Raw genomic sequence first — 10,651 nt, 5'->3', positions numbered from 1 at the left:
TCAGTGAGCATGTGTCATGGTCTGAAAAATACTGCTGTAAACTTTCAGAAACGGTTGTTGTATGTTAATATATCTAGATAGAGCTGGAATTAGGGCGTAACAGCTTTTGTAAACAATGACTTCTCTCGATGGTATCTAGAAAGCTAAGACTCGCTCACTCAATACAATGTCCCCACCGGGTAGGGGAAGACTTCCTCTTCCCGTTGGTTAGCTTGGTTTGCGTGGGCGTGCCTTGAGTTTTGAGAAATCTTCGAGAGAAGTCATTGTTTACAAAAGCTGTTACGCCCTAATTCCAGCTCTATCAAGATATGTTAATGGACTGTTTTGGAATCAATTTATACTTCAGCTTTGGATTTATATTTACTAAATACAAACAAACTAATGAAGTTTTTTTTTAGAATTGGTTTGTTTAGGGGTATTGAGGTAAATACATATTCGTTATCTGCATTGAAAATGGAACCGAAATCCAAAATTTCATCAATTTCGGTAAACTGGAACTATTTTTAATAATTACGATTACATTAGCAAAAATCACCATCTTAATGCTCCTTGGACTTTGTATGGGAGCGAGCTGTCAACGAATAGATTTAGTGTCAACGATCAAACATTTAAATCTTGATTTATAAATCGTGATGGATGTCTACGGGACCGACAAAAATATCGTTGTGTTCAGAAAATGAAGCTCTATCAGATGATGTATAAAAATCTGTATATTTTTCGAAGTTAAACAACCCAATTGCATACATTATATTTCACAATTGAAGAATCAAAGTGACGATTGACTCAAAGATGGCGAGTGGGTGAAAATGGTAATGACGTTTTGATATCTGTCAAAATGCATGACATTTTTTTTAGTGCATCATCATTTTTGTGCATGCAAAACAATCGAATGTAAACATTATTTGCAGTGGTGCCAGAATTGATTTAAAAAATTGCTTATCATGCGGGGGAACGGTGTTTGTGGGTGTCTGAAGTGTGTCGAAGTGTGTTTCTGCGGGTGTTAGCACAATGTGGCAGAGTGACTTACCCCCTGGCAGTGTTCGGAAAATCATTCTCAAATCTCATTCATTGAGCCTCCCTGCGAGAATAAACTCGCGTGCGAATGCGGCAAACAAATTTCACGCTTGAGATTCTCATGCATATTCACGCACTCACACTCACAACGCCGAAAAATCATTCCAGCTTTAAACTCATAAAAACCACTCAAACGTCAATTGATATCATGCCTATGCATGTTGTGTTAGTTTTCCAACCCCTGATGCACAAACAATAGTAATAACAATGAATAACGCCAAAATATATATATATATTTTTTTTTCCTTTGGTTTGTTTTTTCCGTCGATCTTGTTTTCCGTGCTGAGCACCAATGCTACTGACGTGCCAGGAAGGCAGCTCCCACACCTGGACCCTACCTATCGACCCATCAACTCATGAACCGGGGACCAACGGCTTTACTTCCCATCCGAAGGAAGGCGTAATCAGAGATGTTATGCCTCAGAACATCCCGGCGGCGCCGACTGGGATTGAACCCAGGCCTGCTGGGGTGAGAGGTAATCACGCTTACCACAACACCACCGGCGCCGTTATCGCCAAAATATAAAGCAATGAATTTTTGAACCTGAAAACTCATCGGTGATTTTTGCGACGTTGAATTTTGCAAGGTAAAACTCATAGGCGCATAAACTCATGTATGAGATTTAAGTTTTTGAGTTTCTCCGAACACTGCCCCCTTGGCAACTCGAAAGGCAGAACTGTAAAGCTGGGTTTAGACCAAGGGGGGGAGGTGGCTGTCAAATACGAACAATCGTCGCCTACCTCGCATAACTGGTTCCAAACGTAAACAATCCATAAGAAACCTACAGCGTTTGTTTACGTTTGGAACCAGTTTCATACAAGATGATCAGTAGGCTGATTTGACAGCACGTCCCCCCCAGGTTTAGACATGGCAAGTCAATTGATCAAGTCAGTTGAACTTGAACGCGAATTGAACGTGTAAACTATGCCATTCATCTGACTTGAACAACTCAGTTGAATTGAAAAAAGTTGAACCAGGCTCAACTTTTCAAGCCAATTGAATTCAACTGAGTTGATCATTTGACTTGCCTATTCTAAACCCAGCTTAAAGCTGGGTTTAGCCAGGGCAATTCAATTGATCAAGTCAGTTAAATTCAACTGACTTGAACGCGAATTGAACGTGTAAACCATGCCATTCAACTGACTTGATCAACTCACTTGAATTGAAAAAAGATGAACCAGGCTCAACTTTTCAAGCCAATTGAATTCAACTGCACCTCTGGATGATTGAATTTAAGGATGGGACTCGGATGCGATTACTTTGCTTGATGGGACACACTGGCATGATGTTGTTTTCGCATTTTTCATGATCAAAGTCCGTAGTTTTATTTCTCTGTGGTTTTACCACATCATATGAAAGTAGATGCCAATTGATAGTGGATAGTGTTATCTCAAAATTGATGAAAATCCATATGTGACTTATATGCGATTATAGACAGTATACGCATTTATCAGTGAAAACGATCAGCAGATAACGTTAGGGAAAAAAATAATAGATAGTGTATTCAAGTTCAAAACAGAATTGCAATGTATCCCAATTCCTATATATACATTCATTACCATCGCATTATCGTTGGCTTCCGCCCCCAACTTTCGAACCCTTCTGAACCAGATCATTCTTCTTCAAACACGCAACACGTGTGCCAACAACAAGAATGAAGGAGCGCATGCGCATTCATCCGGTAACGATAGCTCCCGTGTACACACACGCACACAGTCTTCCCTTTCCCGGTGGGGAAAACCATTGGCAACGCGGTGGCCAAACAAACCACCGGAACCAAATTTTCACATACCATACTCAGTGTGTGAACCATGAACTCCGGCGAGGACGACATCTACGGCGGATTCTCCGGCGTTACGAACAAGCTTTTCAACTACGACATCAAGGAGGACAAGGCATTCCAGAATGCGGTCAAGACCTCGAGCTACGGAAAGAAGACGTCCACGCCCAAGTTCTACTGGGTAGGTACACTACGACGGTAGGAAGCAAAAGCCCGTGATAATCGGGGAAAACGGTTTTTTTCAGAATGGGGACAAACTGGGTTCAGCGGAAGCTACGGCCACCATGGCACGACCTTCAACGGCCATCCGTCCGGTGGGGTATTCGTCACAGAACAGCAAACTGTTCGATCCGCTGAATCAAGCCGCGAAGAAGATCGTCGTGATGGAGAGCAAGAAAGAGGAAACACCGGAACAGCGCTACAAAAATATGGAAACCAAGATATATGCCCTGCTGGAGGAATCGATCATCGCCAGCACCGGTTCCAAGCCGGACATGTCGGTTGGATTGGCGAAAGCGAAAGAGGCTTCTGCGTTGGATCGCACTCTGCTCCGCATGAGGGACCAAGATGGCGGAACGTACACACACAACTTTGATCTGACGTTCTTCGTGCTGTTCAATCTGGCCAACGTCTACGCCAAGAATGAGATGTACATCGAAGCACTGAACACGTACACGTTGATGACCAAGAACAAGATGTTTCCCAATGTGAATCGATTGAAGATCAACATGGGCAACATTTACTTTCAGCTAGGGCTGTACACCAAAGCGATCAAGATGTACCGGATGGCGTTGGATCAGGTGCCCAGCAATCAGAAGGAACTCCGATTGAAGATCACTCATAACATCGGTATACTGTTCATAAAGATGGGACAGTATTCGGATGCAGCGACCAGCTTCGAATTCATAATGTCCGAGAAGGGTGACCTCAAGACCGGGCTGCACTTAATCCTCTGCTACTATGCTCTGGGAGATGTAGAAAAGGTCAAGCATGCCTTCCAGCTGCTGTTGGACATTCAGATCGACTACCTGGAAGACGAGAAGATCTTTCAATCGAATGTGAGTGAAATGGTTTCTGAACTTCATGAGCGGTATTTAAGACAGATGTGTTTTTTTTCAGTCCAATCCATCGTACGAGTACATCAACGAGATGATCAAGTCGGACGAGATGCACGTCTACGAACAGAAGATACGCCACCTGGCGGAGAAGAACATCCTGATCTCAGCCAACTTGATATCAACCATCATTGACGACTACTTCAATGATGGCTACAGCTGGTGCGTTGAAACTATCAAGAATTCTTACTTTTCATCCTTGGCCGTTGATCTGGAACTGAAGAAAGCTGTCATCTACCTGAAGCAGGACGACATCCAGCAGGCAATCGAAACTCTCAAGTACTTTGAGAAAAAGGAGTCCAACATAGCTATCAATGCGGCGATCAATCTAAGTTTCATCCATATTCTGGTAAGAAATGGTGCCTTTGTCATAAAACCGCTCAACCTTCTAACGCCCTCTCGATTCCAGAAAAAGGACATCACCACTGCGGAGACGTACACCGAAACCGCGAAGAAAATCGACAGCTACTGCCCGGCGGCTTTTATCAACAGCGGAGTCTGCAGCATGCTCAAAAATGACCTGGAAACGGCCAAGCTAATGTTTCTCAACGCCCTGGACATCGATTCAACTTCGTTCGAAGCGCTCTACAACATTGGACTGATCTTCAAAAAGCTAGGCGATCACAACAATTCGCTCCTCTACTTCCGGAAGATCATTTCCAACCTGGGCCACGAGCAACACCCGGAAGTCCTGTACCAAATTGCTAGCCTATATGATCTGCTGGGTGATGTCGGAACGGCTTTGGAGTACTACCTGCAGCTGTTGAGTTTGGTTCAGCAGGACAACAAGATCATCCAGAAGATCGGCGAACTATACGAAACGGATGGAGAAAGACAACAGGCCTACCACTACCATCACGAGTCCTATCGCATCTTTCCGATCGAGTCCAGTGTGATCAACTGGTTGTGCTCGCACTACATCGAACTGCAGGTGGTGGAAAAAGCGATCGGATTCTACGAAAAGGCCGTTCTCAAGAACCCCCAGGATCCTTACTATCTGCTGCGGATCGCCGGATGCTATCGTCGAATCGGCAATCAACAGAAATCGCTGAACCTATTCAAGATGATTCACGATATCTACCCGGAAAATGTGGACTGCCTACGAGCGTTGATTCACCTCACGCAGACGCAGGGAAACAACGAACTATGCGAGCGGTACATGGGTGAACTGCAGAAGCTGGAAAAGCAAAAGGAAGTCCGCCAGAGGATCAACACCAGCAGGCCTCCGACGACGGCGAGCAGTTCGCGGATTTCCAGTGGTGAACACAGTGCCCGATCCGGCGGTGGAGGAGGGGTAGACAGCTACCAACCACCGGGAACGGCTTCCGGTGGAAGCAAGAGCACGGACGTGTCTCCGGGTAAGTTCAAAGTGATGAGAATAGGCAAAACGAGCTTAATGATTTCGATTGCAGATTACAATGCCTTGTCGAGCGCTTATGGTTATGCGGATCCGCTGGGGCCACCACAGGAGCGTCCACGAACCGGAATACGCAAGAACGTTACGCTGGACGATGACTCCGATGAGGACATCAATCCGTACGACCTGTTGCCGGTGTAGGTTCCTAAGCCGATGAATAGAGTGAATCAAAGGAGCACAGTACCACCGACAAACCGACATGACACTCAATTTTGACTTATGTCCGAAAATCGTAAACGGCCGAGTTAAATGTGCAGTGATCCGAACTGTCAAAACCATAGGATTTTTTGATCTAGATAAAAGTTATTTGTCCAGAATAGATCAGACACGAGCCAATTCATAACTTTTGCATGCGGGTTCATAGCTTAGCTAAATATTCCCCGTGAACGCGGAGCCAGATGTCATTAGTGTGCTTGTTTGATTGTTTTTGTTATGGTTATTCATGTCGGTGAGGTGACCGCACCGACAAACCGACATGAATGACCATAGCAAAAACAATAAAATCTCTGACCAAAGCACACTACTGACATCTGGCTCCGTGTTCGCGGGAAATATTTGGCTAATCCATGAACCCCCATGCAAAAAATATGAATTGGTTCGTGTCCGATCTATTCTGGACAAATTATTTTTATCTAGATCCAAAATCCTATGGATTTGACAGTTCGGATCACTACACGTTTAAATCAGCCGTTTACGATTTTCGAGCATAAGTCAGCATTAAGTGTCATGTCGGTTTGTCGGTGGTGACCGTCACTAGTGAAGATTTCGTGCCCGTTTCTAGTGGTTAGTCAATATACATTTATTCAAAAATAAACAAGGTACAAAATTCACTCAATAACCTTACGCGCTGCAGACCATCGTGATATTGACAAAACACTGAATCCCCTTAAAATAAATGGCTTCAAAATACAGTGCATTATAGATAGGCTCGACCACTCGAATTCAACGGATGTGGCGTAAAAATCGAACAAAATAAAAGTTTAACAAGTACCAACCCAAAGAGTACCACGAGTACACTTATTAGACCGTCTCGAAGTCGTAGAGCCGCCACTCCTTGATCGGTTCCAGTTCAATCGTTTTCTGCTGCTCGCGCCAACTTTCGTACCGATTGTGGAATAGAACGCCATCGAAGATTGGATCATCTCGAAAGTCCTTACCGTGCAATCCGACGAGCCGTACCGCACTGGCCACCAGGACGTACACCCTCGGATAGAGAAACGCCAATCGGAACGGGCGACCCTCCAGACGTTGAGGATAGGTGACGCCGTGCATGTCGTACGTGTTGTAAACCACGTCATACGCCATTTTCAGAAACAGATCCGCTTCGAACACCTTGATCACCTGCATGTCCACGAGGTAGCATAGAGTCAGTACGGTTACCAGAAACTTGTCCGGGATCCACTTCAACGCAAGTGGTTCCAACTTATCTGAGACTAGCCAGCCGCACAGCTGGTACTTGGTGATCACATATCTTTCGTGGATATCCGGCTCCAGGGACATCAATTTATCCAGTGGCGGAGGCTGAATATTTTTCGGAAATTGAACCTGCAGATAGTGTTCCTTGTGTTTTTTACCATCTTTTAGTTTGGTGAGGAATTGACATGTGGAGTTGCCACGCTTTCCACGACGCTCATACCGGATGATTCCGGCCATACGCAAAATAAGTGTCACCAGTAGTTGGTTGTGTTTGGGGCCAAAGTCTTTGCCACGCATGTCAATAAACCCGAGAGAAACATCAATTGACTGTCCTTGCCAGATCTGATAGAACAGCGGAGTAACTTGACTCAGCAGAAAAGCTTGAACGGCAGTGCGTTTCGGATTCAAATTTGGAGTTACACAGTTCTGGAAAAGTAAATTTGATTGATTTCAATAGATTCTTACTGCCTTAAATACTAACCGTTTGATAGAACTGCAAACATTTCTCAAATCGACTTCGCTTTTGACGATTTGAAAGTTTTTTATTGTGCTCCTTGTAGCCAAATACCCGCTTCAAGATGCTATAACCACCATTACCTTCTGGCGGAACAGACTGCTCTTGCACGAACTCGGCCAACCTGAGAAATTTCTCCTCATTAGTTCCCAAGCTGTTCAGGAATTTTTTTAACCTCTTGAGCTCGATGATGCTGTTTCCGGCAAGCGTTCCGAAGAGTGGCATCTGCTTGAAGTCGAGACCCAGGTGCGATACCAACGCCTTCCGGTTGAGCTCCTTGGTCTTCAGGTGCGTAATATCAGTATCATTGGAGGACCACAGATGCCAGTCGCCTTCGTAGATCAGAAAATCCGTGTCCGATGCAATAACCGCCAGCGCTCCCACCTTCGAGGCATACGAAGCCAACTCTTGATGGCACTCGTGAGCCATCGGCAGCACTACGGTGCCATGCTTCAGAGCCAGATACTTTAGCGGATAAAGAAAATTATGTGGTGCCTTGTGGTGACGCATCAAATAATCGATATCTTTGTCCTGGTCTACGGAATCGATGAGACGGAGATGCTTTTGGTATATTTCGTCCTGTAGCCTTAGCCACTTTTTGTATTTGCTGCTATCCATCGGACCATCGTAGAAAAACACCAGCTTGGCACCCAGGCTTACCAGCTTCCCGAAGAAAGCATCGATCGTGGAATACGCCACGTTGAACCTGCCACCGCAAAACAGACCTTTGATGTCCTGCTCGCTGATCGGAACGCACAGCGAAATCAAATCGATGACGATTACGGGGGGACCTGAAGCTTTGCTGCAAGTTCCGTTAAAAACGAATTAATAAACAGCTAACCAGCGGGAAGCAGCGCCTAATTTCACTTACCGAATTTCCTCTTGGATGTCCACTGGAATGAATCCGTTGGGAACGTTCTTACGGATGAAGCTATCCAACTCAACAATGCCCATTTTCTCAAACTTTTCAATTTAAATTTGGAAAAAGCTAAGCCGAGCAGCCGAACCAAAGGTCGACGATGATTCTTCTGTTGGAACCGGATTAAAATCAATGACGTTTGTATAAGGTCCGGGCCAAAGGGCTGATTGGTGTTAGTGAAATGTGCAAATGTTTAGTGGTGTTCGTATTTTATTGCAATGTTTATCTTTTTACACGAAACAGCTGTTGGCAGTGACGTATTTCTATCTGTTCGGAGATGTTCAGCAATGTTTACAACATTTTTGTTTCTAACACCAGCAAGCTGCCTGTTGGCCCAGACCTTATATAAATGTCATTGGGTAGCATTGGTGCTCAGCACAGCTGCACGGTAAGAAAAAAGTACCCAACAACCAGTTCACTTTTACCTACTTTTGACTAGAAACACTGGAATTTCTACTTTTGACTAGTTTGTCTCATTTTCTCCTTCTAATGTTGTCAAAAAAAAAGGAGCAAAGCCACCCAACAGGAGTAGTAAAGTGTGGGAACTAGAAACACTGGAATAAGAGACCAGCGGAGAAAAAAAACATGAATTTGGCAACAAAATAAACATCAAAGCAATCCTGGCATCACTTGCATTTGTAACTGCTTGCGAGTGACTTCGCCAATGCACCGACGATCGAGTTCATGAGTGATTGTTAAACGATTTTAATACTCCTCCCTAATTGAAGCAAACCATTTGTAAACATTGCAGACTGGAACCGCTTTTGACAGTTCGATTGGAATCATAACAGTGTCTCCGCTGGTCTCTTATTCCAGTGTTTCTAGTGGGAACCCAACGTTGGGTATAATCATATTTACCTACTGTTGGGTACAACTAACTTACTTTTGGTTAAAAAGCTAGTGGAAAATTCCATACGAACTGCACACAAGTAAATCAAAATTACTTTGACCCATGGTGGGTATATAAATGGTGATACAGCTTTGTTTCTATATAGGCGAGGAGGTCGCGGGGGGGAAAAGTGCGGTTTTAGTGCAAATTGTAAACAAACTCGGTCGCTGTCCCATACAAAAATCCAACATGGCTGAATCATGAATTTGACACATTAGAACACCTATATGTAGTCACCTTGCTTTGACCCGCTTTACCTACTTTTGGGTTCCTGCACTATAGAGATTGCTGACGTTTATCGTACGCACACTACGTCACGTATACGTATACGCAAAATGTTTTCATCGGGAAAAAAAAACTTCATAGCGAAAAATTTTCCCGATGAAAACAAATCACTGACACAATCATACTTTAGCAATCTCTATAGTGCCGAGATGAGTGAAAAGAACTTAATTTTGGGTACTTTTTTCTAACCGTGTGGGTGGCAGCCCTATCTTGTTTGCCTTGCCTTGAAAAGAGCTAACATCGCTGCGGGCCCGCGAATCGTGGGCCCCGCACTGACAGCTCATAATTTGTAAACAAATCGAAGATTCAAGCCAGAATTTCAAAAAAGGCGTGACTGATATTTTAGATGTTCTTAATATTTTTGCTTACATTTTGTGAAAAATAAACTTAGAACTCATAAAATATTATTTTATGATTTTCTACCACGAAGTCAACCATTTATATGGCATAAAAGGGAAAATATTTTCATTTGATAAAAATAAGACAATTCAGTCACGCCATTTTTGCAGTTCACACTTGAATTGTGACGTTTCAGATGTTGGTTTCAATCAATGAGCTGGATTACCGAGGTGAAGCAATCGGTTAGGTTGTGTGAGTAAAACCCCTGTAAGATACAAGCAAGTAGTGACGTCACTACTTGCGTTTACGTTGATTTTTTGGTTTACTAATACAACCATATTTCACGATCTGCTTCACCTCTCTCTGTACCTCATTGGGTTTCAATAACATATATGTGTTCATTTTTAGTAAACAGGGCCCCACTGTTGTGTCACTTTTTGTCGATTGAGTGAACTCAAATCCTTCCGTGCACTCGTTTATTGCGGCATGCCACCCAGCTGGCTCAGCATAGAGTCGGTGTATTAGGTTCTGCAGCGTGACGTCACAAATGAACTCAGTGTTAATCGGCTGAACCTTTTTGACAGTTCAGTGGTACTGTTTACAAGCACTTAGTCGTTTTTTTTTCGAAAAAAACAAATTCTAAAATTTCCGAATTTTAACTTGAAAATTGTCGAGGAACAGTGCAGTGAAAGGATGTTGCTCGTGGACAATGCAGAAGTGTGGTTTACATCTCACTGCTGCAGTCTGAAAAATTATCGAGAAAATCTACCCAAGAAAAAAAAACGACTAAGTCCACGTAAACAGTACCACTGAACTGTCATCAGATTGAGGTTAACCCCGACGGTGCAAAACCTAATAATGAGTCACGCCAAGAGTGAAGCCAAGTCTACCAATTGAACTGT

The 10,651-nt window shown here is 43.8% G+C and overlaps 2 protein-coding genes across 2 annotated transcripts; one reads left to right on the top strand and one right to left on the bottom strand.

The window, feature by feature from the left end:
• The first annotated feature begins 2,755 nt into the window (after positions 1–2,755).
• nompB (intraflagellar transport protein 88-like protein nompB) lies at positions 2,756–5,531 on the top strand. The gene is made up of 5 exons (XM_065232061.1): positions 2,756–3,036; positions 3,101–3,913; positions 3,975–4,319; positions 4,380–5,328; positions 5,383–5,531. The coding sequence occupies exons 1-5, from the start codon at positions 2,887–2,889 to the stop codon at positions 5,526–5,528; spliced, it is 2,403 nt and encodes an 800-aa protein (XP_065088133.1). The 5' UTR covers positions 2,756–2,886; the 3' UTR covers positions 5,529–5,531.
• A 386-nt stretch (positions 5,532–5,917) lies between these two features.
• Positions 5,918–8,358, bottom strand: LOC135709671 (uncharacterized). The gene is made up of 3 exons (XM_065232060.1): positions 8,189–8,358; positions 7,285–8,119; positions 5,918–7,229 (listed from the first exon to the last, which is right to left on the bottom strand). The coding sequence occupies exons 1-3, from the start codon at positions 8,269–8,271 to the stop codon at positions 6,408–6,410; spliced, it is 1,740 nt and encodes a 579-aa protein (XP_065088132.1). The 5' UTR covers positions 8,272–8,358; the 3' UTR covers positions 5,918–6,407.
• Between the last annotated feature and the right edge of the window lie 2,293 nt (positions 8,359–10,651).

The sequence above is a fragment of the Ochlerotatus camptorhynchus genome, unplaced genomic scaffold (genome assembly GCF_037179485.1).
Source record: "Ochlerotatus camptorhynchus isolate MF236.1 unplaced genomic scaffold, CSIRO-AGI_Acam_v1.1 ptg000361l, whole genome shotgun sequence".
In the NCBI taxonomy this organism is placed as follows: domain Eukaryota; kingdom Metazoa; phylum Arthropoda; class Insecta; order Diptera; family Culicidae; genus Ochlerotatus; species Ochlerotatus camptorhynchus.
Note: the sequence above shows the minus strand (reverse complement) of the source record. Positions and strands in the feature narration are given on the sequence as shown.

Excerpts from the sequence above, each read along its gene's own strand:
- nompB (XM_065232061.1), top strand. The coding sequence starts at position 2,887 with ATGAACTCCGGCGAGGACGACATCTACGGCGGATTCTCCGGCGTTACG. Across the intron at positions 3,914-3,974 it reads AGAAGATCTTTCAATCGAAT|TCCAATCCATCGTACGAGTA; the intron begins GTGAGTGAAATG and ends GTTTTTTTTCAG. Across the intron at positions 5,329-5,382 it reads GAGCACGGACGTGTCTCCGG|ATTACAATGCCTTGTCGAGC; the intron begins GTAAGTTCAAAG and ends TTTCGATTGCAG.
- LOC135709671 (XM_065232060.1), bottom strand. The coding sequence starts at position 8,271 with ATGGGCATTGTTGAGTTGGATAGCTTCATCCGTAAGAACGTTCCCAAC. Across the intron at positions 8,120-8,188 it reads GACATCCAAGAGGAAATTCG|CAAAGCTTCAGGTCCCCCCG; the intron begins GTAAGTGAAATT and ends CGGAACTTGCAG. Across the intron at positions 7,230-7,284 it reads GTTTGCAGTTCTATCAAACG|AACTGTGTAACTCCAAATTT; the intron begins GTTAGTATTTAA and ends TTACTTTTCCAG.